Source organism: Camelina sativa, chromosome 20 (genome assembly GCF_030686135.1).
Source record: "Camelina sativa cultivar CO46 ecotype springtype chromosome 20, ASM3068613v1".
In the NCBI taxonomy this organism is placed as follows: domain Eukaryota; kingdom Viridiplantae; phylum Streptophyta; class Magnoliopsida; order Brassicales; family Brassicaceae; genus Camelina; species Camelina sativa.
In genome coordinates this window covers 19,499,940-19,527,770 of record NC_141899.1, presented here as the reverse complement: position 1 = coordinate 19,527,770, position 27,831 = coordinate 19,499,940, and the positions used below count along the sequence as shown (strand labels likewise).

The 27,831-nt window shown below is 38.5% G+C and overlaps 3 protein-coding genes, 2 non-coding genes and 2 pseudogenes across 5 annotated transcripts; 5 read left to right on the top strand and 2 right to left on the bottom strand.

Annotated features, from left to right (window-relative positions):
* Positions 1 to 721: 721 nt before the first annotated feature.
* Positions 722 to 4,407, bottom strand: LOC147919175 (uncharacterized). The gene is made up of 7 exons (XM_087503878.1): positions 3,918 to 4,407; positions 3,524 to 3,817; positions 2,045 to 2,861; positions 1,704 to 1,798; positions 1,400 to 1,596; positions 1,274 to 1,318; positions 722 to 994 (listed from the first exon to the last, which is right to left on the bottom strand). Exons 1-7 carry the CDS (start codon positions 4,405 to 4,407, stop codon positions 722 to 724), a joined length of 2,211 nt encoding a protein of 736 aa, XP_087360004.1.
* A 5,068-nt stretch (positions 4,408 to 9,475) lies between these two features.
* LOC147919174 (small nucleolar RNA R71) lies at positions 9,476 to 9,582 on the top strand. The gene has a single exon (XR_015594224.1). It is a non-coding gene; the product is annotated as a small nucleolar RNA R71 (small nucleolar RNA).
* Positions 9,583 to 13,987: 4,405 nt separating this feature from the next.
* LOC104722870 (uncharacterized) lies at positions 13,988 to 15,851 on the top strand. Its single transcript, XM_010441133.3, has 7 exons — positions 13,988 to 14,058; positions 14,155 to 14,310; positions 14,580 to 14,647; positions 14,746 to 14,984; positions 15,123 to 15,197; positions 15,301 to 15,363; positions 15,562 to 15,851. Exons 2-7 carry the CDS (start codon positions 14,198 to 14,200, stop codon positions 15,607 to 15,609), a joined length of 606 nt encoding a protein of 201 aa, XP_010439435.1. The 5' UTR covers positions 13,988 to 14,058; positions 14,155 to 14,197; the 3' UTR covers positions 15,610 to 15,851.
* Positions 15,852 to 16,132: 281 nt separating this feature from the next.
* On the top strand, positions 16,133 to 16,204 carry TRNAK-UUU (transfer RNA lysine (anticodon UUU)). Its single transcript has one exon. It is a non-coding gene; the product is annotated as a tRNA-Lys (tRNA).
* Positions 16,205 to 17,043: 839 nt separating this feature from the next.
* On the top strand, positions 17,044 to 18,016 carry LOC147919172 (agamous-like MADS-box protein AGL80 pseudogene; annotated as a pseudogene).
* A 1,532-nt stretch (positions 18,017 to 19,548) lies between these two features.
* On the top strand, positions 19,549 to 20,766 carry LOC104722861 (uncharacterized; annotated as a pseudogene).
* Positions 20,767 to 24,081: 3,315 nt separating this feature from the next.
* LOC104751158 (uncharacterized) lies at positions 24,082 to 27,653 on the bottom strand. Its single transcript, XM_010473053.3, has 5 exons — positions 26,488 to 27,653; positions 26,095 to 26,398; positions 25,678 to 25,939; positions 24,392 to 24,579; positions 24,082 to 24,321 (listed from the first exon to the last, which is right to left on the bottom strand). The coding sequence occupies exons 1-5, from the start codon at positions 27,651 to 27,653 to the stop codon at positions 24,082 to 24,084; spliced, it is 2,160 nt and encodes a 719-aa protein (XP_010471355.2).
* Positions 27,654 to 27,831: the final 178 nt, after the last annotated feature.

Sequence of the window (27,831 nt, the reverse complement as noted above, 5' to 3'; positions counted from 1 at the left end):
GAAATGACATCAAATCACAACATGCTTCAATTTAGACCAAATGCAATGCAGGAATTCAAGGCTTGGTTCAATCTTATGCTTCTAACCACTCAACAAGCATCAAAGTACTATTAACTTGGGCATTAATCCTAGTTTGATGAATCTAGCAAGCTAACAAGGCAAAACTCTGAAAGAATTAAAGAAGAATGATTTGTGTATTTAACCAAGAGTTTGAAATCGTATAGAGTGTGAAGAGAGTGAGAAGAGTGAGCGATTGAGAGGGAGTGTTGGAGAAAGAGAGATAAAATCTTTTCTTACTTTATTTAGATCATACTTACAATACATTTATAGAGAGTTACAAATGGTATATTCTCTCTAGGATACTATGCACACATATACATGGAGAAAGCGACATCTCCTTAACTCAACATGTGATCTCTCATTGACTTCCCACTTGTGCAACTTGCCCAACGGCTCTCCATAGAAGGTTCTCGAGGATATGCGACCGTTGGGGGCTCTCCTTAATGGACCGGACTCGTGAGACTCTTGGTTGTACGGACGGCCCATCCTCTTGATTGTACGAACGGTGGTGTGCCACTTCATACTCCCCCTCAAGCTTGACTTAAGATATTGGTCAAGCTTGACAACATAGGCACCCACCTCATTAAAAACCTTAGTATATAAAACCTCTTGGGAAAAACTATACATAAGGGAAAAAGAGTGTAGGTGCCAAGCAAGGAACTCATGGCCGAGTGAGGTCCATGAGACCAAGTTTCGAGTGAATGTATTCACACACTTGTGGACTTGCTGCTTTGGTGAGAATGTCAGCAAGCTGTTCCTTGCTTTCGGTATGACACGGTAGGACAATTCCAAGTTTGATTTGCTCTCGAACCTTATGACAATCCACTTCAATATGCTTGGTTCTCTCATGAAACACCGAATTGGTTGCGATATGAATGGCGGATTCATTATCACAATGCATTGTGATTGGCTTTGTCGACTCAATTCCAAGATCCTTGAGAAGAGCCTTGAGCCACATCAGTTCCGTTGTAAGTTTCCTCATAGCTCTATATTCGGATTCGGCACTTGAAAGCGATACGACCTTTTGCTTCTTGCTCTTCCAAGTGACCAAGTTCTCTCCAAGGAACGTGCAGTAGCCTATGGTAGAGCGGCGGTCTCCATGATCTCCGGCATAGTCAGCATCGCAATAGCCTATTAGTTCGGTGTTCTTGTTGCGCCCCATCAAAATGCCTTGTCCCGGAGAGCCTTTGATGTATTTGAGGATTCGAGTTACCATGTTCCAGTGATGGACCGTCGGATTCTTCATATGCTGGCTTGCCTGGTTCACAGCAAAGCAAATGTCAGGCCATGTGATGGTCAAGTAGATAAGCTTACCTACTAGGCGCCGGTAGAGGCTAACGTCCTTGAATGGAGCTGTATTGAGCTCCCCCTGTCCTCCAGCCTTGTAGTTCTCTTCAAGAGGTGTTGACACTGCCTTTGATCCTAATTTACCTGTCTCACTCAACAAGTCAAGCGCATATTTCCTTTCTGACAAGATTAAACCTTCATCCGATCTATATACTTCTATCCCAAGGAAATATTTCAATTCTCCAAGATCTTTTATGTCAAAGACTGATTTCAAGAAGGTTTAGTCTCTTGAATACCTACCGTGTCACTTCCAGTGATGATGATATCATCAACATACACTAGAATGACCACTATACCTTTGTTGCTTGGTAATGTGAATAGGGTGTGGTCAGCCTCGGATTTGCGAAATCCTTTGTCAAGAAGTGTGGTGCTTAGCTTATGGTACCATGCCCTTGGAGATTGTTTCAAACCATAGATCGCTTTGTTGAGTTTTAAAACCTTTCCCGGACCAATGGTGTCTTCTAAGCCCGGTGGTGGCCGCATATATACTTCGTCTTCAAGCTCTCCTTGCAAGAAGGCGTTCTTAACATCCATTTGCCACAGCTCCCAATCAAGGTTTGTGGCGAGAGAGAGAACCACTCGAACAGTATGAAGCTTAGCCACCGGAGCAAACGTATCAAGATAGTCCTCCCCATACGTTTGTGTTAATCCTTGAGCTACAAGATGCGCTTTATAGCGTTCGATCTCCCCATTACTTTTATACTTGATAGTGAAGATATATCGTGACGTTACAGCCTTCTTGCCCTTGGATAACTCGGCTTCATCCCATGTGTGGTTTTGCACCATGGCCGTGTTCTCGGCTTCCATCGCTTCTCGCCATACCTTACGGTTCTTAGCCTCATCATACGTCCGTGGAATCCAGTTTTTGTCAATATGGCCAAGAAAGACTTGATGATCCTTAGGAAAATGAGCAAGAGAACACACGGCTTGAATAGGGTGTGCAACGGCTATGTTGTTGTAGTAAACCCGATTGTGCTGCGAGGCAATACGTTGGCTGCATCGTAAAGGTGATACGGCCAGGCGTTGGCTACGTCTTAGTGGAATGACCTCCTCATGATCATTTTCCTCAGGATCATCTTCTTCAGCTTCATCGTCATGCGATTCAATGGTTTCTTCCGGATGATCCACATCATCAAGATTCTCCAAGTGAGTCTCTTCATGATTTAATTGATCCGTCGGAGCGGGTTGAGTGTTAGATTCCTTGGAGCTTCTTTCTATAGGTGGCTCAGTGTGTGTTGCTGATGTTGACCCGGCTGGTTCGTTGGTGACCCGATCATTCTTGATGCCTAGCCGCTCAAGGATAACACGTAGGTTTCGCGTCCGGTCGGATGGTGAGGTCGATAGATTGCGAAGCTCGTCCCAGTTTTTCTCATCATAGAATCCTTGTGACTCCACAAACTTGACATCACGAGATACTAGGACTCTCCTTGTCTCCGGCTCATAGCACTTATACCCTTTTTGTGTAGTGGAATAGCCGATAAACATGCTTTTAACGCTCTTGGCATCAAGCTTGTCTCGTAGTTCACCTGGTCGCAACACATAGCAAACACAACCAAACACCCTTAAATGACTAAATATAGGTGTTTCCTTGTTTAATACCTCAAATGGGGATATGTCGTTAAGGATCTTCGTTGGTGTGCGGTTGATAAGATAACAGGCTGCGAGTACGGCATCTCCCCAAAAACGCTTTGGAACCCTTGTGTGAAACATCATAGACCTTGCTACCTCCATGAGATGCATGTTCTTCCTCTCAGCCACTCCATTTTGTTGTGGTGTGTATGGACAACTAGTTTGGTGAATGATCCCATGTTTGGCTAGATGTTGTTTAAAGGCATGACTTGTGTACTCTCCACCATTATCTGATCTCAAAATTTTAATCTTTGCATTGTAGTGGTTAGTAACATAATTTTGAAAGTTAGTAAAAGCCTCAAGAACTCTATCCTTAGAAGGAAGTAAAGTCAACCAAGTATATTTTGATTTTTCATCAATAAAAGTAACAAAATTTTTTTGATTTTCTCTAGATAAGCAAGGAGATGTCCAAACATCAGAATGAACCAAATCAAACAATTCTCATAAATAGTAATAGACTTAGGAAAAATAGATTTCCAATGTTTACCAAGGATACAAGCCTCACAATTTTCATTCTTAAAAAACATATTAGGAAGCATAAGTTCTAATGCCCTAAAGTGAGGATGTCCTAGTCTAGCATGCCAAATAGCACTATTAGCCTTAACAATATTTGAACTAAAACAAGAGGAACTAGAAGGAGCTAAGTTCAAATCCTCAAGCACATAGAGGTCGTCTTTCGATGTTTCTTGGCCGAGGACTTTACTTGTGTCAATATCATGAAAATGAACATCATTAGGACCGAATATAGCATAACAATTTAAATCATTGGTAGCTCTCTTGACTGATAATAAATTTGAAGTGAAGGTAGGCATGAAAAAGGCTTTAGTGCTTTTGTTAAATGGTTTCCAGTTACCAATGCCTTTTAACCGGAACTTTATCACCATTAGCAATAACTACACTACCATTTGTGGGTTCAATTTCACTAATCAACCTAGAGTCACTAATCATGTGATGTGAAGCTCCACAATCAATGATAAGAGGTTTAGAGGAGTTTGAGGCAAGGTTAGAGTTACCGGACGCCTCTTTGAGGGCTTTGATGAGAGCGTCAAGGTCCGACTTCCTCACCAGCTCCGAAGACGCCGCTAATGCCGCTCCATTCCCCTCAAGAGCTTGGCCACTTGGTGTCGAGGTAGTCGCCTCTCCTATCATGTTCGTCTGGTGAGCCCTCGGTCCACCTCGGCTTGTTCCTCCACGGTTTATGCGGAGGTGAGGGTGGAGAATCCACCAACGACTCTTGAAATGGCCAGCCTTCTTACAATGCTCGCAAAATGGTGTGTTCTTGTCATCATGCTTGTAGAAGCTTCTGTTTTCGGAGGCTGCCTCTGCCTTGTTGGCGGTCACTAGCTCCCCCTTGCCTCCAAATAGCCCCATGGAACCATGTTCCTTTTGAATTTGGTTGCATACGTCGTCGAGGCTAGGGAGCTTGTTAGATCACAATATATGCTTGATAAGGTTGTTGTAGGAAGGGTTTAAAGTCAAGAGTAAGCCAAACACCTTATCTTGTTCACGCCTCTCGTTCAAGATGGCCGGATCTATTGTCGCCGGTCGGAGCATCTCTAGTTCAGCCAAAAGGGACCTAAACTTCCCAAAGTGCTTGGTGAACTCCATGTCTTCTTGGTTGAGATTGTTGATGGCTCTCTTAATCTCAAAGATTCGGTTCACATTGGTAACATTCCCAAAGACATTCTTGAGAGTGTCCCACAAGTTCTTTGCGGTTTCGCAATAGGAGTAAGCTTCAAGGATAAGAGCATCTAGGGAGTTTTGAGTAATGGCTAGAACTCCTTGATCTTCTTGAAACCACTTGTTTCTTTCATCCGCGACAAGATCCTTGCCGTCTTTGGTGGTCTCACCACTTGGAGCTTCGCTCGTTTCAACATGGGACTAAAGTCCTCGGCCATATAGGGCTGTCTTCATGGTCCTAGCCCACAGTAAGTAGTTCTCTCCCTTGAGAGTAACCGGAACAATCATGGTTTTGGTGTTTTCCATGGAAAAATCGTTGTTTTTAGTGTTTGTCCAACGGTTAATAGAAAGAGAGTTTTTAAGAACAAAGATTTAGAGAACAAAATAGAGTTGATGCGGAAGATGACGATGGAAATGGAGTCAAGAAACAGGAACAATCCGCTCTGATACCATGAAAGAATTAAAGAAGAATGATTTGTGTGTTTAACCAAGAGTTTGAAATCGTATAGAGTGTGAAGAGAGTGAGAAGAGTGAGCGATTGAGAGGGAGTGTTGGAGAAAGAGAGATAAACTCTTTTCTTACTTTATTTAGATCATACTTACAATGCATTTATAGAGAGTTACAAATGGTATATTCTCTCTAGGATACTATGCACACATATACATGGAGAAAGCGGCATCTCCTTAACTCAACATGTGATCTCTCATTGACTTCCCACTTGTGCAACTTGCCCAACGGCTCTCCATAGAAGGTTCTCGAGGATATGCGACCGTTGGGGGCTCTCCTTAATGGACCAGACTCATGAGACTCTCGGTTGTACGGACGCCCATCCTCTTGATTGTACGGACGTCCGTACGGTTGTACGGACAGTGGTGTGCCACTTCATAAACTCATCATAGATCCTTAATGCAAATATTTAACAGTCCTACATGAACATGCTAAACAAGATCCTAATATGAAATGCAAACTACATGAACACTCTTTTTTTTATATAAAGATTTTTGCAAAAATTTTCAAATTTTTAGGGTTTTTCTATGTCTTAGATGCTATGCAAATACTAACATGATTATGCTAAAATTTGAAATAAGAAAACAGAAAACAATGTCAAATGCTATCTCAAACCCTCTTCCAAACTTAAATCACACAGTCCTCTGTGTGAAAGAAATTTGTAAGAGGATTCAAGACTTAAAACAAAACACAATATGAAATGCTATGGTATTTACAAGGGAAGGTGATAGTGGTACCTCAAGGATTGTGGAAGAAGCTGTCCACATCCTCATTCATGCTGTCAAAAGTGTAGTTGGAGTCTTGTTGATGACTTGGAGAAGGAGACTGGGGCAACTCGACTATAGCAATCGATTGGCACTCGGTCGAGTGCTCGGTCGAGTAGGGGGGTCGAGTTGGACTGCGATTGCCAAAATTTTGACTTTGCTGCTGGTAGAACTGGTGCAACTTGACTGTGGCTAGAAACTCACAGCTTTCTTCTTTATAACCCTCCATGCAAAGCCCCATGAACTTGGTTAGGTTGCACTTCTCAAAAAGATATTCCACATCTTCATCAATGCCTAGCTTCTCCATGGTTTCCTTGTGTGGGTATCTAGTCCCCAAGAACTGCATCCTTAGAAGGCTTCATAAATTTGCCTTTTAGTCAAACCACAAGATTCTTCTTCTCCATTAACTTCTCCCTCTTCTTCTTCATCTTCTTCTTTACTCTCTTCTTCAACCTCCTCTTGTTCAACTGCTGGCCTCTTTCCCTTGGCCTTGTGTCTCCTAATATGCTCCCTAAGAGTGAACTCCATCTCTTCTTCACTCTCAGTTTGCTCAGGGTCTTCCTCAGCTGACTGATGCTTCTCTCTCGCAATCTCACTCGATCGCCTACTCGGACCACCACTCGGTCGTGTGCTTGCTCGAGTGGTGGGTCGAGTGGTTCTTCCAGTTCCTCCTCTCGATTTAAGACGAGCATCACGACGATCCAGGGAGCTTTCAGCCGCTTGTTGAGACTTCCTAGTAATCTTTGAAGACATTTTCGAATAGAACTGAAAGGAATAGACTCAAAGCTTAAAGTTAATAGGTTAGTGACCCAAAAATTAAAAGAGCTAAGCTTGAGCAAAAAGATGAACTTGAGAGAGAATTTAAACATGATTTTAACTTGTTTTTAAGCAAATGAGAGAGTGTGAGAGGTATATGATCGAATCAAGCTCTATTTAAAGAAGCTAAGGGGACAAGGAGACAAGAGTGGAGCGTCCATACCATTCAAATTTGAAATGGGAATCTTTGACCTGCTTTTTGCTTCCACTAGACCCCACACTCGACCGCACGTGGTCGAGCTCCTTGAACAAAGTTTGAAAATTCAAAATTTTCTTCTTTTTCTTCCCTCCACTCGATCATTCTAGAGAAATGGGAATCGAGTGGGCCTTAGTTCTTTGACAACTCGGTCGAGTACCTCTTGTGGGCCGGTCGAGTGGGCTTGCGAATCTACTTCCCCAAGTCCAAATCTCTCCATACTCATCTACACTTCATTGAAATGCCTGCCTTACACAAACATAAAAGAAAACAAATCAAAAATACAAGGAAAATAAAGCTTATTTACAATGATACCTTAGGGACTTCCTCCATAGTGAGCTTGTTTAAAGTCACTAAGCTTGACTTTGGTTGCCTTTTCAGGCTTGGTCTAGATACCAAGGAGGTGATGAAATCCTCCCTGGCACCTCTTGATCACTGTGAAGTTGACCCTTGATCACTTCACCCTTAACACACAAACCATATTTCTTCTTGATTTTGAGCCTTGGTCTTGCCTTCTTCAAAGACCTCTTGCTTAGCTTAACTTGGAGATCCTTCACCAATTCAGTCAACTCTTGAACTGAACTCTTGAGCTTTTCCACTGATTCCTCTTGAAGACAGGGCTTAGCCTTTGGAGTTGCCATTTCACTTAAGCCTTCATGACCACCTTTGTCCTTGATAGTAAAAGGTTGATCATCAATGGTAGGAAGGTTGGCTGGGTTATAGATGTCAAACTTCATGGTTATACCCTCAGCAATGTTCAAGGTCACAAGACCTTCCTTAACATGTATAACAGCTCCAAAAGTGGCTAAGAATGGCCTCCCTAGAATGATAGGATCTTCAGGCTCCTTACCCATCTCTAGAACCACAAAGTCCGTATGAATCCTTGCTTTTCCTATCTTGACTGGAATGTTTTCCAACTTACCAACCACATCTCTGTTTGATCCATCAGCTAGACATATGTGAAGGTTGGTGGACTTGAACTCAGTGTGCCCAAGCTTTTGTGCTATAGAGTAAGGCATCACACTGATAGATGCTCCCAAATCACATAAGCACTGGTTGTAGTGAAGATAGCTAAGTGAGCAAGGCAGATAGAATGGACCTGGATCCTTAAGTTTAATTGGGATGATAACTCCTCCAAGGTCTTCAAGATCCTTATCATCTTGAGCATGAGCCTTCTTCTTTGACAATTCAAGCAAAAAATCCTTATAGAGAGGATATGGATCATATTGTTCCAAGGCAGGTCCTCTCTCTTCTTCTTGGTAAGCAATGATAACCTCTTGTATGGCCCTCACTTCCTCTTGTTTCTCAATCATAACCTCTTCCCTCAAAGCTTTCTCATCCTCTTGTTGCAAAGCCAACATTTCTTTTTTTCTCAATGATTTCCCTTAATTCCTTAAGCTTATGTGCCTTGAAATGTCCTGGGAATGGTAGAGGCGGTTTGTAAGCAGGAGGAATGTACTTAGTAGGCTTGACAACTTCTGATCTTTCAGCTCGATCGATCACTCGATCAGGCACTCGGTCGAGTGCCGGATCGAGCACCTGGTCGAGTGCAATACCGGATTCAGTTTGCTTTGTACAAACTTCACTCTGAACTTCAAGAAATGAGCAATCCTCCCCATCTTGAACTTCACTGTCCTCAGTGACTTCTTCTTCAAGGATATGAATGGCTTTTGTAGTGAACTCCCTTGGGTTTTGAACAGCTTTTCCAGGGAGTTGAGTAGGTTTGGGAGCTGAAGTAGAAGCAAGGTTGCTCTCCATATACTTCACTCTAGAATTGAGACCTTCAAACTTCATGTTAAGATCATTATACTGGGATGTGAGCCTTTGGTTTAGCTCAGCAAACTGTTTAGCCTCCTCAATCTTTCCATTGGCTTGCCCAATCAACATTTGCTGCATCATTGCTCTTAAGTCTTGTTCCTGGCCTTGGTTAGTCTGAAACCCTGGAGGGGGACACAATTGAGGCTGGAACACTTGATGTTGCTGGTTGGGAGCATAGTTGGTTTGCTGTTGAGGCTGTTGAGGTGGATAGACTTGATCTTGAGGATTTGCTACATTAGTGCTTCTATAGGAGAGGTTTTTTTGTTTGAACCCTCCTCCTTGGTTGTAGCCTTTGAATCCTCCCTGGTTTTGCATATAACAGAGCTCAGCAAATTCTCTCTCCCCCTCTTGAACTTGAACCTCTTCTTCACCAATGAAATGAATGGCCTTTTGTTGGCTTAGTAGGATCTTGTCAAGCTTCTCATTGATCATCTTCAAATCCTTCTTGTACTTGTCCTCTTGATCAGTGGAGGTGGACCTTACTGTTCTGTCATAGTTCTCATTGTAGTTTCCATCTGACTAAGCAAGATTTTTAACCAATTCCCAGCCTTCTTCCACATTCTTGTTGAGGAAATTACCATTTGAGGCTGTATCAAGAAGCATTCTGATCTTGGGGAGAACTTCTCTATACAAAGTACTTAGTAGGGACTCATTGCTGAAGCCATGGTGAGGACACTGAGTCTGGAATCCTTTAAACCTCTCCCAAGCTTCACAAAAGCTCTCATTATTCCTTTGAGCAAACCCAGAAATTTCATTCCTCAATCTAGCAGTTCTAGCATTGGAGAAGAACTTGGCCAAGAAAGCCTTCTTGCAAGCATCCCATGTGGTGATTGCTCCAGTTGGAAGTGTCTTCTCCCATAGATGAGCTTTGTCTCCAAGTGAGAAAGGGAACAGTCTAAGCTTGAAGCCATCTTCACTCACACCATTGATCTTTGTGAGACCACATATCCTATCAAACTCATCAAGGTGGTCTAGGAGATCTTCCATTGGCAACCCATGGAACTTGTTGGGTTGAATCATAGAGATCAATCCATTCTTGATCTCATAATTGTCGTTTGCTACTGTAGGAGGCACAATACTAGCTCTTTGGTTATGTGTGTTTGGTGCATCTCCAACACCAATGTTTCTTGTCCTTGGAGCTTGTTGATCTTGTTGCTCCATTAGCACTTGTTGTTCTTGTTCCTGATAGATTCTTATTCTCTGATGTCTCAGGTCTCTTGGTGGTCGGTTGATGTGATCAAGGAGTCTCTGAAGATTGTGATGACCCTTGGACTTGTTTCCATCAACAGGCGCGAGTACAGACTCGGATAGGCACTCGGTCGAGCACAGGCTCGAGTGGGTGGTCGAGTCGACTAGGAAGTGATGTCTATTTGTATCCAGCTTCTGACTCGATCGGGTACTCGATCACTCACTCGTTCGAGTGGTGGTCGAGTTGATGGTCGAGTTGTTACCTGAAACTCAATCACAGACAAGCAGTAGAAGAATCGAGATCAGTAGCGAACAAGTGGATAAACGAACTTAATCTTAGACTTCTATTGATCCTAATTGTCACAAAACACACTCAAATGGGCAACGGCGCCAAATTGAAACAATCTTTTTATGGTGGTGTGGTATGGATGGATGAGATATGAATGAATGATGATGAACAGATGGGGTGAAAGGTGTTTCAATTACCCTTATGTTGTTGTAGTATAAGAGATGTCAATCCTAAATGAGTGTTTGCAAGCAATCAGGATGTGCATATATGTCTAAGTCAAGCCAAATATGAAGGATGTTTGTCACTAACAACCTATTGATGAAATGTAAAATGCAGAAAGTAAAAGCTACTAAGATAGATGCTAAATGTAAAGAGAGCAGGATGATCTAAACAACAATGCAATGAAAAAAAAACTATAGATATGCAAGACAAGTAATGAACTAATGCAAGGCAAGTAATGAACAGGAAACTAAATGAATGCAACAGAAATGCAACTAAGATGAAATAGGAATTGAGATAGAACAAACACAAAGCATAAACAAGAATTATGGGGATGAGCTCGAGCAAGCACTCGATCGAGTGTAGATCAAGTACATGGTCGAGTTGGACAAATACGAGAAACAGAGCAAACCCAATAAAACAGAGCAAGACAAAAACGAATCAAACAATGACCAAACAACATGATTTAAACTAAGAAATCAATAGACAAGGAAGGTCTTGAGGAGGGATTCATGGGCTGGACTAATGATTGTGGTCATCTAACTTGGTCGACAAATCTCAAACAACTTGAGCTAATCTCTAGACAATGATCTTCCTAGAACATGTTAATCCACTCTCATGGCAAAAACAATCAAGCTCATATATTTCTAGACTTGTTCTCACAAAGCAAAGAACTTATACAAGCAAGCATTAAGGAACAGATCATTAATGTCAAAAATCAAACAAGACATCTAATCTCTTAGCATGCCTAATGATAATCTCTAGATCTAGCCTTATCTTGTAACCTAGACATTGGTGTGATGCTAAGAAGCTTGAAATCAAACCCTACCCTCTCGGTTATAGGATCAGCATAGAGTACATCTAGCCTAGAAGAGATCTATAACAATCAAGCTTGACCTAGCTAAACAAACCTCAACCACAATCCAGCCTAACCCATCCTCAAGATCCTAAGCAAACTACTCACAATCACACATGATGAAAAACGAAATCATAAACCCAGAAAATAACGAAACTTGCATCAATAGAAAGATAAAGCAAAGATCTACAATATTGAAGAAGGATTCAAACTCGAATTCTTAAAAACTGGTAATATCTAAAAAACTGGACTCCTGGTGGCTGAAGGGTACAAGGTCCTTTTATAGGAAAAGTAGTGGAAGCCCTAAAAATGCTAAAAGACAAAATAGCTAGGCGGCTTGGTCAGCTCGACCTGGTGCTCGGTCGAGTGACCGGTCGAGTTGGCTTTTCTTCTGCTCCTTCCACTCGGTCGAGTCCTTCTCCGCACATGGTCGAGTGTCTGGTCGAGTGGGCAGTCGAGTGGAACTCCGGACCTTGGTTCTTCAGCTCTAACTCCCTTGCTTTCTTCTCTTGATAGATTTACTCCTCTTTAGCATTGCTTCCATGCTCCTTAGGCTCCAATATCACCTGTTTATGCAAGAAAATATGCCAATGCAATGCATCTATACTCTAATGCATGAACAGTCCTAAAGCTACACAATAATGGACAAAATGGATAGGAAAAGATGCAAAAGATGTGAATATATTAAGGGAAAACAGGGTAAAATATATGAATATCAAAGCAGTTCAGCAGACCGACCAAGAAAATAAGATTACCGAGCTCAAGAGTCAGATTCGACGTATCGAATAAGTTCCACCGGGCCACTAGCGCAGCCGCCAACGTTGATCATATGCTCGAGCAATCTCAGAGACACCATTTACGGCTCAAATTTGCCGGGTTGTTGTCCGTCCGGATTGCAAAATTAAAATAGTGTACTTTCAAGGTGATTCAGACCCAACTCACCATTTGACGTCTTTCAAAATCACGATCCACCGCTGCAACTACACACCTGCTGAGCTCGAAGCTATCAAGTGTCAGCTGTTCATAAGCTCGATGATGGCAAGTGTCAACTTGAGCGGAGAAGCGTTAGGCTGGTTCTCCACTCTCTCGGCCAATTCTACTGATAGTTTTCATAAGCTATCACTAATATTTCTTAAGCAATACTCCATTTTGGTTATCCTAAGCGCGACAAATGTAGACTTTTGGAATACTGTCCAGGAGGAGCATGAAACTCTGTGAAAATTCATGGAAATGTTCAAGAAAGTCGCCACACAGGAAAATCCCCCGACAGCGGGTCAATATCAGCCCTAAAAAGCGCCTTGTGGTATGAGTCCAATTTCCGAGAAGATTTGTCATTAAACTGATTTCCCATGCTCCAAGATGCCCTCCATCGCAGGTCATGCTACATCGAAATGGAGGAAGAAAATGCCGTCCTTGCCATGAAGCATGCCCCAACAAAGGCGCCAGTCGACAAGTTGAAGGAGGTGTAGAATGAGGCACGACAACATTTGGACAAGGAATATGCAGCAGATACTAAGAAGCGAGGAGCAGCCTACCTCGTAAGTGATACCCCACCACCACTAGCTGCTAATCCAGGACTGGCGAGCCGAGTCAAGGAAGAGCCCGACCATAATCTTTACGGTGAACTTCATCGGTGCAATGATCTTTTATATATAAACAATGAATTTTATGATATTTGGTAAACAATTATATATTGGTCAACACATGTTAAGCTTTTCAAGTTTCATATTGTTTCTGTTTCACAAATAGTATCATTTTAGAGAAACTTTTTTGTTTTATAAAAAATGTCATTCTATATTTCCAATGTATTTTTATGCTAAATTTCTTAATTTACCCCTAAACCCAAATCTCATCTTATTGAATTTAAATCATTAAACACTTATTAAATATGAGCAATTAAACATGTATAATGTTTTTTTCTTTATTTATGTGAAATGTGCATCTCTTAAGTCAGTTCTGAATTTAGCATTCTGCTCTTTATTATCTTGTTTTGTTTTGTTTTATTTTTGATATTCTTAACAAAATTTTGGTGATTAGTCTTAATTTACTACTGCTTATGTCCCCTAAAAATGGATGTTTTATGATTTTTTCATGTTTCACAAAGATTGATTTTCTACAATTTTAGTTAATTAATACTATTAAACTTTGTAAACTACTTTAAAAAATAATCATTAAGAAAATTTGAAAATCTGAATAGTTGTTGGTCTATAATATATTATACTTTTTTAGTAGAAAACAGTAATATATTTAAAGTTAATAATCATTAATTATTAATTTGTGTAAAAGCCCTCAACATTAATTTTTAGAAAAATTCCTTTAAATATCAGTAAAATGGTTTTTTCCAACAATACCATATTGTAGTTTTTTTTCCAAAAAATACCACTAAAGTTATTTTTTCCAAAATTACCATAAACACAAAAATTGACAATTGACCTAATTTTTAAGGGATCAGAGAGAGTATTAAATTAACAAATGCAAACTATTATTAAAAAAAATTGTGGAAAAAAAAGAAAAAGAAATATTAACTATCTGACCCGGACTCACCCGATTTAACCAGATTGTATTTAATGGGTAGACCCGATTCGACCCGGTAGTGTCTGATACACACTGCAAATTGTGAAACCCTGAGTCGAACTACCCATATCGTTTTTTTTTTCCGTTCGAGTTGGAGATTTCACCTCTTGTTTCTGTAATTTCCGGATTCAGAATTTGGGTTTTGTAACTTGATGCTGAAGTTCTATTTCGTTCCTCTCCCTCTTGATTCACTTTGAATTTCCTGATTTAGGGTTTAGGTAGGAATCGATTGTTTTATTTTCCTCCCGTTCGATATGTACTGTGATCGAGTGGAAGCTGAAACTGGAATCAGCAAAACGTTAAAGAACCGTCTCAATGGCGGCTCCGGTCACATCTCTTCTCGCAACACACAAGTCACGAGGAAGAGGTTAGTTCTATTTATCTCTCACTCAGCCTCCCTTTAGTAAAAAATCTTAACTTGCTCCTATGAGTTCTTCTTTTGAATCTCCTCTTTTGGGCTTTGTATAGTTGGTTCTTTAAATTTTGCTCATTAAGTCAAGTTGCGTTGCTAATCCTTAACAAATTCAAACAGTTGATAGATTTTAGCTCTGTATGTTTAGGTGATTTGGGAATTGGGATGATGTCTCCTTCTGTATTTACTTGGAAACAAAGTCTGATGAATGTTGTATGTTTCAGAGGAAGGGCGGATGATGATAAGTGGGAGCATGATCTTTTCGAAGGCTACGACGAGCCTCAGCTTTCAAGTATGTTGTTAAATCTGAGTTTTAGAGAATCATTGAATGTTTGTTTATGTGTTTATATCTGTTTTGGTTGTTTGACTCCGTTGAATTGACTTGCTAAGACCGCAGAATTGACCCTAAAGATCTCCGTTTGAAGCTTCGAAAGAAACATCATGGCTTGCAAAGTGGTGGACGAGCATTTAGTCTGAGCGTTGGGGATCTACGGAATAAGCTCTCTGGGACTGTGAATCCGCAATCTAGAAGGGAGGCTGCTAGACCTGTCATAAGGAAGGTTGCAGGTGCAACCAAATCTGAGACTAGAACAGCTCCGAACGGAGCAACCAAGAAGAAATCACAGCAGGTCATATTATTCATCTTCGCCAAACTTAGTTCCTTAATCAGTAAAATTTTTAATACCATATAACTTTGCAAGGCCCTTTCGAAGTGTATGGATGTTTCACCAGTACTAGCTCTCTCAGTTTGTTATGTTTTGGTTCAGAATGATGAATCGGTTGATAGCTTCCTGGAATCATTGGGTCTCGAGAAATATTCCACCTCATTTCAAGTGGAAGAAGTATGTGAATGTATTTACTGTTTAGATTAATTTGTGAGTTCTCTTATTGATGCCATCTATAGATGTACCAGAAGGCGTCTTATTGCTTTCCATCTTATTCCAGGTTGATATGGATGCTCTAATGCATATGACAGATGATGACCTCAAAGCTCTGCTCATACCAATGGTAAAATCCTTGATAAGCTGACACATGACTTAATTTTCACCATGGCCTGTTTTACAGTATACCATAGAATAATCATTGCCTCAGTTTAGTTCCATTCATAATACGATAATGCATCTGTCATTACTCATTAGTCATCAACATGATTCGATTCAAGTTCTCTGTAATCTTTAGTCTTTACAATGGTGTGTTCTTTCTCAGGGACCTAGGAAGAAGATACTTCTTGCTTTGGGATCTAAACGTGGATAGTCCAGCTTCGAGCGTTAGGTGCATGATGATACATCTGGGATGGTGTCAGAAAGATGCTGCATTTGACTTTTCTTTCTCATCTTTATCTCGAGCGACAAAAAGTAGTTGAGAGTTTTGAGATTAAACGGTTGTAACCTTTTAACATAGAGAGTGAGACAAGAAGATCAATCTTGATTCTCTTGATGAATCTTGTAGAAGCAAAGGAGACAAGATAACAAAATTTGTTATTTTCATTTGATAAATCATCCATCCTGGGAAGTCAGAAGTGACTGGAAGCTAGACACAAACACAGAGCATAAACCAAATTTTGCTAAAATCACGAATGATAGACGGAATCTGAGAGTGAATTTGGTAGAAGACTTAAATGAAAAAACGATCCTAAGAGAAGGATTGAATCTTCCAATTTATAATGAAGGCCTTTCACACTTTTCTTAGCAACCTACTAAACATGTGTTAATTGTCTTCAAGTATGAATAACACAACACTTAATTAAATTATTATAATTTAACAGTAGTGAACAACAGCCGTCTTAGCTCAGTGGTAGAGCGCGTGGCTTTTAACCACGTGGCCGTGGGTTCGATCCCCACAGACGGCGTTTCTCTTTTTATGTTTCACACTAATAATTGTGAAATAAAATATATTGTAAATGTTCACACGAGACAATTCTTTTTAAGAATTATCGCTTAGTTCATGCATGATTAATTCACAACTCAATAAATCATATTCAATGTCTTTTCTAATAAAGAAAGTGATTACAAAAATATATTGAAGAAGAAAATAATCTTTAAATTATTCAAATCTTTGGTTCAAATCTTTGACTTACTTATAATACCAAATCTTAGTAATTATCACATAGTTTTGATTATATGTTTTAAGTAACTGTATCAATATGATCTTGGTTTAATTACATGACTGGATTTTGAGATTTCATGGGTTTTGTGGTTACAAACTTAGTTTGTTAAAATATATCTATTTTTAAAAAACTAAATTTGTTAGCTTAAATTGTTTATCATATTTTATCGTTTTGATATTATAATTCTCACATGTTTAATATAATAGTCATCTTCTAACAGTTTTTGGACTATACTTTTTCACCTGTCAAACCATTAGGTGGTAGTACATGTATTAATGGAAAACAATTTTCACATGTATCTTGAATACATTGAAGTTTTTTTTTATATAATGTTCATGCATTAAGGCTGATTTGGACGTTCAAATTTTTTTCTAATAAAAGAAAGATATTCTATATAACACAACTTTATTAGCGGTAGATTTTTTTTTTTTGTCTACCCATAATCTAAAATTAATTGTTTTTTATTAAAAGAAAAATTTTATACCTCTTCATTACTATATAATACTATACACATTTATAACTTCAAAACAAACGCACAAACAAGAAAGAAAAGAAAAACACAAAGAGAAAAATACTTTGTAATGACAAGAAAGAAAGTAAAACTTGCTTACATTTCGAATGATTCTTCGAGAAAAGCAACTTTTAAAAAAAAGAAAGAAGGGTTTGATGAAGAAAGTAAACGAACTCTCCACTCTTTGTGGTATCACTTCATGCGCGATCATCTTCAGTCCATACGACACCACTCCTGAAGTGTGGCCATCAAATTCTGGTGTGCAAAAGATAATCTCTGAATTTAGGACACTCCCAGAGATGGACAAGCAAAAGAAGATGGTAGATCAAGAGGCTTTTCTCAAACAAAGAATAGCAAAAGCGATTGAGAATTTGAGGAGACAACGGAAAGATAATAGGGAGCTCGAGATGACTGAAGTCATGTTCCAATGTTTGATTGGAAATATTGGAATGTTTCATCTAAATATTATGGATCTTAATGATTTGGGTTATTTAATTGAGCAATATCTTAAAGATGTTAATCGCAGGGTCGAGATTTTGCAAAATTTGGGTATTGAAATTGGTAAATCTTCTTCTACTGTGGCAGCTACTTCTGAAGGGAGTAGACTAATGGTGGATTTGGTGGCAACAACCACTCCAACTGCTACAACTTATGAGGTGGGTTCTTCTTCCTCATATGCGGCAGTCACGACATTGTTAAATCCTATTCAACAGCAACAAATTTTTCGTCCAACAGCTCCACAAATTGGAGTTTATCAGCCCCGTCAAAATCTGAATTTAAATCTGAATAATAATAACAATCAAAACCAACAACAATGGTTCATGGAAATGACGAATCATGAGCAAATGAGGTATCCATCAGAACCCATGAAGTTTTCATTCATGGATGACAACCACCATAACCACAACCACATCCACCACCATCAAGAAGAGAACCAACATCAAATCGATGGCGAGTCGTCCACCGCTCTCGATGCCGCCAACTCAAACAGTACAATCCCTGTTACTTATCCAAATAATACCAATAATCTATGGTTTCATTAGGATTTTGTTGAATTTGGTACCACGATAATTTTAAGAATAAGCATTTTAAAATTTTACAAGCAAAATTATAATTGGCTTATTTTTTTCATATTGTTTATGTTCTTAATTTTTATTCACAATGATATGTTAAGTCTTTCGATGTTAAAGAATTTTGATATTCTTATTTTATTGTGTCATTTCTTTGTTTGATATGTGCTTTTTGCCATATATGTGTTTTTAAATATATTGTCTACTAAACTTTTGGTGTTTATTAAAATTAAGGTTTCTATTAAATTTTAATGTTTAGTTTTGACACATATATTTCAGATTATAGGAACACATTTAGAAGAAAAACAACTTTTAGGTTTATTGAATATAAGTAATAGATAATATCATATTCTAAATTTATAATCCAAATAAAAGAAATGGAAATTCACATTTACCTAACATATTAAATTAAGAGTCCACTAGGGTAGATAGGGATTAGGTTATATATTACACACACACACACACACACAAAATAGAGGATTTTTGAGAAAAATTGTTTTTGATGTACCATTTTCAAAGATATCCGTTTCATCTATCCATTTTTAAAAATATTACCTATTAAATCTGAAAAATTTAGAAAATCTTATAAGGTTTCTAAGGTACTTCAGTATAGTAATTAATACTTGGAGACTCGATCCAAATATTTATAAGGTTTTAAAAGGTTTTTAAAAGATATTTGTATAGTAATTTTTATTAAATATAAGTATATAAAATTTTGTAGACATATAAAAGTAGCTTGTGTATAATTTTTATAGTTTCAAACATATTTGGATAAATATCTATTTTTTACTGGTATTTTTATTAAAGTTTTAGAAAGTGGGTATTAAAGTGGTTTTGGAAAAATAATATTTTTGAACTTTCTCTAGAAAAATATCATTCTTGTTATTTATTCGAATTATTAAAATACTTAATTAGTTAGGCTTTTTATGATTAGAAACAACTAAATTTCTAGAATAATTGTAGAAACAATTAAATTTCTAGAAAAATTGAAGAGTTTTTTTTTTTTCACTCCAAAATTTATATACATTTAGTTGAAATTTGAGTAATTCCAAGAGTTATGTACATTTTACTCCGCCTATATCAAAGAATTAAATATTTTCATTTACACTAGTGCTTTTTTTTTTTTGTGTGAAAAATGTAGATTTTAGTGAATCTAGGGGATACCACGTCGCAATCTCAAACGCGAGATGAAGCTAGTGCAAATAGGATCAAACCTGTTTGATACAAGTTTTATATAAGGGTTCAATACATTTCTTGATCGAAGTTAAGGGCTTTGATAATGGGTAATGAACTAGTTCATCTTTGAATCGTGAAAATATTGTTTTATGTCTCACAATCTCTACATTTGTCTTCCTCCTTTTCTAGACCATTGGAATTGATGATATTTATATATATAAAAAAAAAAACTTACATGAGCAATTATGCTAAACCATTTTGACATAAGTCTCTAGTTCAGTAATAGCCTAGTAGGTGATCCCACTAAAGTTAAGATATTCTCCTACTTACTATTATCATTTTCTGCAAAGAGAAAGGAAAAAAAAAAAAATTAGGTGAATTTGGTTAGAACATTCACCTGCAATGAATCTGTTCTAGGAATACTACTATAAGATTAGAAGTTTGCTAAGTCAGCTAATTGAGAAACCGAACCAATTTAGGGCTAGGGAGAACCGGACCAATTTAATTATGGTTCTATGTATCACTAACAGCTGAAATTCCCGGTTATATCCGGTTAAATGAGAATCAGTATTTGGCGGTTACGGCGTCTGCTGCTCTGTTTTTAGTTCCAGCTCAAAAGAGACGCGTTGATTGGAGAAACCGAGAAAGAGAGAGAGGGAGAAAATTAGGGTTTAGGCTATGAGAAGAGGAACGAAGATCTGAGGAGGCACAGAGAGAGAGAGAGAGAGATCTGAATCATGCCACTGAGGATGAGACCTCAATCGTCGCCGATCTCTGAAATGGACGCCACCGATGATATGCACGAAGCATTGTTCGCGAAGAGAGGATGTTGTTTCCTTATGCCATGCCTCGCCTCATCCAAGCCGTCGAATCACGGCGGATCTTTGTGGTGGCAACGGATCAGGACCGTGGAGCCTGACCAACGATGATGGTGGATTCGAGGGTGGCGGAAGATGAGAGAGTGGTCTGAGCTTGTTGCTGGTCCTAGGTGGAAGACTTTTATCCGCCGATTCGGACGCAACCGCTGCTGCGGCGGAGGAGGAAACGGTGGTGGTGGTGGTGGCTGCGCTGGAAACCATAATCACGGTAAATTCTGGTACGATCCGTTGAGCTACTCGTTAAATTTCGATGACGGGAAACAAACCGGACACTTTGACAACGAGTTTCCGTACCGAGATTACTCGATGAGGTTTGCCACGCCTTCCTTGCCGGTCTCTACTAAATGATGCTCTATCGATTTCGATAGCGACAAGGACGCGCCGCCGTTTCGAAAGTGACTGTCACGCGCCTGGACTCAAGTGCGTGCGTGTGTGAGAGAAGGACGAGAGAGGGCACACTCGTTGGACATAAAATTAAAATCTATCTTGCACCTCTTTTTTTAATAATAAAAATATATATTTAATGTCATTAGCTATGTATTTAAAAGTAAATAGCCTCTTTCTAAGTAGGAAAATATTGTGAAAGTACAGTTTCTTGTTTTTGTTCTTAATAGCTCAAAAATAAATTATCCTAACCATAAATAGTAGTCGTGGACGTTTTGACTCTAATCCTCTGAGCTATAAGCCCCATCCATCTCGAGATTCAGGTTGTCATTTTTTAAATCGTTTTGTGTTACCTAAATTTATACTAATCGAGTTGTTCAAATTGGATTATTCAGTATTAGGCAGAATAGACATGAATCAAAATTTGGTTCGGGTTAGTTAGAAAATTGGTTTGTTTGGATTGGTTATTAACTAACATTTATGTTTTGAAATTGTACACCAAAATTTTTCTAATTCATTTTTTTTTCAAGTTACTAGGTTTTGAATTCACGCTACGCATTGGTTTATTTGATATATTTTAGTAAACATTATATATGATTGATGACAGTCCCTAAAAGATTTCTGACAATCTCAAAAGCTTCTCTCTTTTCTGGAATTTCTCTTTGATTTTTTTTTTAAATCGAAAAAGTGGTGTTTTACATTATTTTCCAAAGAAAACTAAGATATTTACAAAAAATACTTAGGTAGTATCCACCCAACCAAACGAAATCGGATCTAAGATCCGAAAAACTGAATCGGTATCTTTTAAAAAAAAACTGTAAAATTTATGTTTGAAAGAGTGTGAGGAGGAGTGATCGTTTGAAAGAAAAGAAGATCTCACAAGGAGATGGAGGTTCGAAAGCAAAATCCGATTCGCTGGAAGTAGGTGTGAGTCCGGCGACAGTAGGAGGAGAGAGAGCTTTGAGTACGGTGGCGGAAGAAAGTGAAACTCGAGTTTCGGAGGAACCCAATCCGGTGGTCGAAGGAGAAAATGCGAACAAAGGAGAGAAAGCAAAATTTGGTACTCCGGAATCAAGTAATCGAGAAGAAGATGATGAAGAAGGAGGAGATAACGAGAGATCTACTTCTGTGGAATCAAGCGATGGAGAAGAAGAAGGAAACGATGAAGGGGAAGAAGGAAACGATGAAGGGGAAGAAGAAAACGATGAAGGAGAAGAAGGTGAAGAAGGGGAAGAAAAAGATGATGAAGGGGAAGAAGAAAACGATGAAGGAGAAGAAGGGGAAGAAAAAGACGATGAAGGAGAAGAAGAAGAAGAAGATATGGAGGGAAGTTCGAACTCGGCAGGTAACTTGAGAAGGAGTACAAGCGAAAGTGAGAGGGAGCACGAGGAGAACAACGATGCAAGTGTAAGTACAACTAGTCTGTGTCATTCGGAATTGAATTGGAATTTGAAATCGATCTAGTAGAACTGGTAGAACTGGTGCAACTATTGGGTGTAGAACTAGTAGAACTGGTACAACTATTGGGTGTAGAACTAGTAGAACTGGTACAACTAGGTGGTGTAGAACTAGTAGAACTGGTACAACTAGTTGGTGTATAACCAGTAGAACTCTTGTAAAACTGATATTGTTGCAGGAATCGGAGGAGGAAACAGAAGCGATGCAACCTTTAGGAATGCACTTCAATCCTAGTCAGTACAATAAGAAAATCAAGGTGTCATATTTTTGAAACTTTGACAACGCTTGACGGATTAGAGCATCCACTGACTAGTTTTGAGAGGGATTGGTTTGAGAAACATCCACAATTAAAGCACATTTTCCACATGCCAAGGGACCCAAACCACAAGCTTATGGGAATGTGGTTGCTCTTTCTTCGAACGGCAGAAATTGATAAAAAGAAGGAAGCATGGTTTGTTGTGAATGGTGTTCCAATCTGTTATGGTATGAGAGAACACACGTTGATGTCTGGATTAGATTGTCGGTGCTATCCACTTGATTACAAGGAAGCCGGCAGTGACGAGTTTCGAAGGAAGTATTTTTTACGAAAAAAGGTTAGACTTCAAGATGTGAGGGAAAAGCTAATGGTAATGCAACCATGTCGTACTCGTGATAGGTTGAAGATGGCGATTCTCTACTTTTTAGGAAGCATCATTGTAAGCCATACAAAAGACTCGGGGAAAGATGCTACGGGTATCGATGATTTTGTTGTAAGAGCAGTGAATGATCTAGATTTTTGTGTGTCTTTTCTTTGGGAGAGATTATCATTCAATAACATGCTAAAAGAGATTACCCATACAATGAGGCATTTTAACGGGGTCGTGCATAAAGAGGGTGCGTTATGGCCTGTTCCAAGTTTCTGTATTCCATTGGAGGTTAGTTAGTTTAAAATATGAAGTCTTTTCATTGTTGATATTTCTTATAAGTGAAGCTGATTTTAGTTTTTTTTTTGTGTTGTGAAGTTTTTACTATTTGAGGCAGTTCTAATTTTGGCGAACACTTACATTGACCAAATTCCTGAGGTGAATGAAAGTTGTCCTAGGATGTGCAGGAGGATATTTAAGAATACCGGTCAGAAAGGTTTTCCTCTAATGGATATAGGTGATACACTTGGTACAACAATGGTTAGTTATCTTAACAACTAAAATTATTTATCATTTGAATAAATTGGTTTGTAATGTATCTAAAGTAGGTCGTTTACACAGGCAATTGCTAGTGTGATCCCTCCTATTGATGAAGAAATTCCTCTTCTCAATTTAATCATGGAAGAAGCTGAGGAAGATGATACCCATGATATCGTTGTTGCCAGTTGGATGTGGCGTCTTCGTAGAGGACTTCCTGTACTTTTGGAGTAGATGTACACAGCAGATGTGGCTTCTCGTTCAGGACAAAACGATGCGAATGAGGAAATAGACGCCAATGAACAACCGAGAGAAAATACTATTGAGTTAGTGGATCTTCTAAGCACCATGAAGCAGGATATGAAAACCCAGTTCGGTAACATTTCGGCGAAGATTGATGGGCTTGAAAAAAGGATCGAACCGTTGGAAGTATATGTGAACGAGCAAGAGAAATCAAAGGTAATACTTCGTAATACTATAATAATACTTGGTAATACTAGAAGGTGTTAACAATATTTGGTTTCACGTCATGCGCCTGTAGATGATGAGCAACCGAGTACTTCACAAGAAGGAGGAAGAGGGACGAAGAGAAAAAGGTCTAAGAAGTAGTAAAACTATTTTCTTTGATTTGTCATCGTAGTACTAGTAAAACTATGTAAAACTACGTTATTTTCTTGGATTTGCAATTAGTATTACTAGTAAAACTATGTAAAACTATGTTATTTTCTTAAGGATTTGCGATTGGTATTACTAGTAAAACTGTGGAAAACTACGTTATTTTCTTGGATTTGCCGTTCGTATTTTTGGTAAAACTACGTAAAACTAAACAAAACTAGAGAATTCATAGAAAAATATAGAACATGATTCAACAAGAGAAGTCATATAAAAGATAAGAAACTGATTCAACAAGAGAATTCATATAAAAGATAAGAAACTGATTCAACAAGTTTTAAACCAACGTAGAAGATCGACTCAGATAATATCAATCATAACACAATTTATCAAGGAGATCGACTCGACTGGAAAGCTCCGCCACCACCTCCCTTAGTTTGGCAATCTCGTCACTCTTCTCCTGAAGCTGCATCTGCAAATTATAGATCTGAGTATGATGGGGTTCGAATTCCCTCAATCTCTCCCAATGGTTATCAACATCCTTCCTTAAGCTTTTTGTTTCTTCTTCAATTGCATCAGCCCATATTTTCCGCCTGTGCAATCCATCATCCTGCAAAATATATCAACGAACATACATCATACTCAGATCTCTCAATTGTATTTAATTTAATTCAATTTACCTTATACTTAACGCAAGTAAACCATATCTTTTTCTCTTTTTCTGTTGGAGAGATCTCTTCGACGATTCGTTCGCCACATGGGCATATTCGAGGCATGCCCAAATCACCATCGGCTATCGCTTGTCGCAACGCTTCTAACTTCCTCGCCTTCTTCTGATCAGCATAGTATGGGTCGGCCTCAAATTGTTCTATAGTTTGAGAAGAGAGAAATTATAGATCTAGAATTCAACTTTCAAGATGAGAGAAGAGAAGACTTTCAGTTTCGAAGAAAATGAATGAATGGATGAGAATGAAGAGAGAGAAGATAATGGATGAGAGTGATTGAGTTGAGAAAAATCTTCGGGGCTGTGGTGAAGAAAGAAAAAAGGAAATTCTGGCCACGTGTAAAAGATGTGTGCGTTCACACTGCGTGTTCACACACAGTTTTACTGATTAATGCAGTTGCACTAAACTTGCACATAGTTGTACTTTAGAGGTTTCTCAGTTTAATTAGTTATACTAAACCTTAGCATTACTTTTTCTAGCTTTATAGTTGATTAAACTTAATTAACATACAATTACAAGCTTTTTGCAACTTCATAAGTTAAAACTTGTAATTCTATAACTTTTTCATCCTTACTTGGTTATTATTTACAAAGTGACATTAAAAGTGTAAGGAAACACTTGTTGGGATTCTTTCATAAATAAATTAAAATTAGTATATTTTGGAAAAATATTCATTTAAAGTAAAAACCTATGTAGAACATTTATACAATATGTATTGTCAACACTGGTTTTAGGTAGTACCAATTTTATTATTTTCAGTAGTATCAATTTTACCATTTTTACCAGTTTTATCTTAGTTGTGCCAGTTTTACTCTCTTATATACACATATTTTGAAAGAAGATAACATTAATAGACTTCAAATTAAGTTTCAGATTAAGTTTCAAGAGGGAGTTCTGCCATAAAAAAGTAGAGAGTAGTCAAACCAAACACAGTTGATACATGAACATTACAAAGAATCTCCAAATAACAACCATTGAAGTCCTTGTCTCCGGCACCTTTTATTCTGCGTCCTAGGTCGAGTTTTTGGTCGTTTTTTCCCCAGCAGATGCATACCTTTTTGTTTTCTTTCTTCCCCTTTTTATTTTCCGATTCGGAGGAATTATCTGCATATCTTGGACTTCATCTAGGACATCCCATCGAGACTTATCAGGTACTAAATAAATTGTCCTGGAATATGCAATTGCCCACAGCTCCGTCCAATAATACTTAGAACACAACTCATGTAACTCGATATCCTTACCTCCATATTTTTGGAATGTAATGAAAGACGCCAATGCATGCATACAAGGATACTTTTGTATATTGAAAAACCTGCAACTGCAACTTCTCAATCGCAACTTCACCAAATAAGGCTTTCTGTCAATGTCAATGACATTGTATTCAAGTTCGAAACCATTTAGCTCTATCACCTTTAGTTTCTCAGCAGTTGCCCATAAATCATGTAAGTAGTTCTCCACTAAAGGCACCAATTTATTTGCGACTGATCCATACACATCATCTTTCTGATGTTCATTAAACCATTCAGAGAATTTTTTAAGTATTGCATCCAGCATGGGTATCAAGGAGTACCTCCTTGCATCTTTAAATACATTGTTCATCGATTCAACACAGTTGCTAATGTTTAGGTTGTATCTATCTCCTGGAAAACACATCTTGCCCATCTTTCTTTGTGGGTTGATTCTTCAAGATACTTGGCAGCAGAAGGATATCTTGTCGTAAAAGAAGCGTAAGCAATGTTGATTTCATCCACTATGTAAAACCTACTACACTCCATGAATCTCCATGCAACAACGTCTTTTTTGACGTTACGAGCATAACCTTTCACATTTTGGGATAAATGCCATATACAAAAACCATGATGAGTCAGAGGATACACATTAGCTATGGCTTTTATGAGACTTGTATTTCTGTCAGTCATAAATACTATTTCAGAAGAATCCCAACAACGGTTTTCAACATCTCTAAAAACCAATTCCAACTTGCATCATTCTCACCATCAAGAACACCAAACGCCAAGGGATAATGGTGACGGTTAGGATCTTGAGCCGACGCAAAAACAAGAACACCCTTATATCCGTTCTTTAGAAAAGTTGCATCCATAGTTATAACTTTCCTCATGACTTTAAATCCTTCAACGCTAGCTCCCAAAGCTATGAACAAGTACATGAATTTCTTATTCTCATTGCAATGCACATATGATCTTGTACCATGATTAACCTTCTCTAACATGTGCAGATAACATCGCAGCATCTTGTAGCTTTCTTCTGGGCTACCTTTCAAATAAGTAACAGCTTGAATTTTCTCTCTCAATGCCGTGGAATATAATATATCAACACCTAATTTTGTCTTGACAAGATCCATGATAATTTTCGGAGGTGGAGTTTCCATTTGCCCTGGATAATCACCATGTAAAAGAGAAGCAACTAATTGTGGAGTGCCTTGTCTCTTACTGTTGCTTGAACTTTGACTAGTCCGAGAGCATGTATGCATCTTGTTGTGCATTCTAATCGAGAAAATATTTGTATCTCGAATCTTACCACCTCGTAAACCCCAGTTACATCCTTCTTTAGGACATTTGAGCACATAACACACCTTGTCCGACTTTACTATTTCAAAACTAAAACAGTTAGCGAATGAAGCTCTATCCACCACATATTGCAATGCCTTCTTGTTTGGAAATTCTTGAAGTTTAGTCAGACCCAAACCATCATCCCATGGTTCAATATACTTACACGGTTCTACAACAGGGCGTGACTCAGTATATTCATCACCTTCATCACATGATACAACTTCACCCTCTTTATTAGAATCACCCTCTACAGCCTTTTCTTTGCCTACGTAGACAACAATGGTGTTAGGTCCGATTTCACCATCCTTCGCATGTTGGTTTTCAAAGTTCATACCAACAGAACTTTGGTCTACTATGGGCACTGTGGGCACTGTGGGCACTGTGGGCACTATGAGCACTATGGGAACTTGCTCAGGCTGAGGCTCGGAAGGGATGACATTCACAAACAACAGACATCTTTGCTTCTCATAATTAACGGAGTCTAGATAAACATTAACATCCTCATCATCATTAAGCTCACAATGCTCCAATGTTTCTACCAGTAGTGGCTTGTAGCTCAGCTGCAACTGAACGTTACTTTCAACAAACCTAAGCTTCCTCTGTATCCTTGCTTTTAACATCAACAATGTTATATTCCTATTGAACATTATACTATACATGCGACCTTCAAGTTTAAAATGTAGGCTAACGTTCTCACATATTGTATCCTTCCAAACCAACCAATAAAAAAAATCTAAATTAGTACTACTACTAGTTTTACTAGTTGTGCTATATGAATCAGTATTACTAGTTTTACTAAATATACCAGTATTACCAGTTTCACCA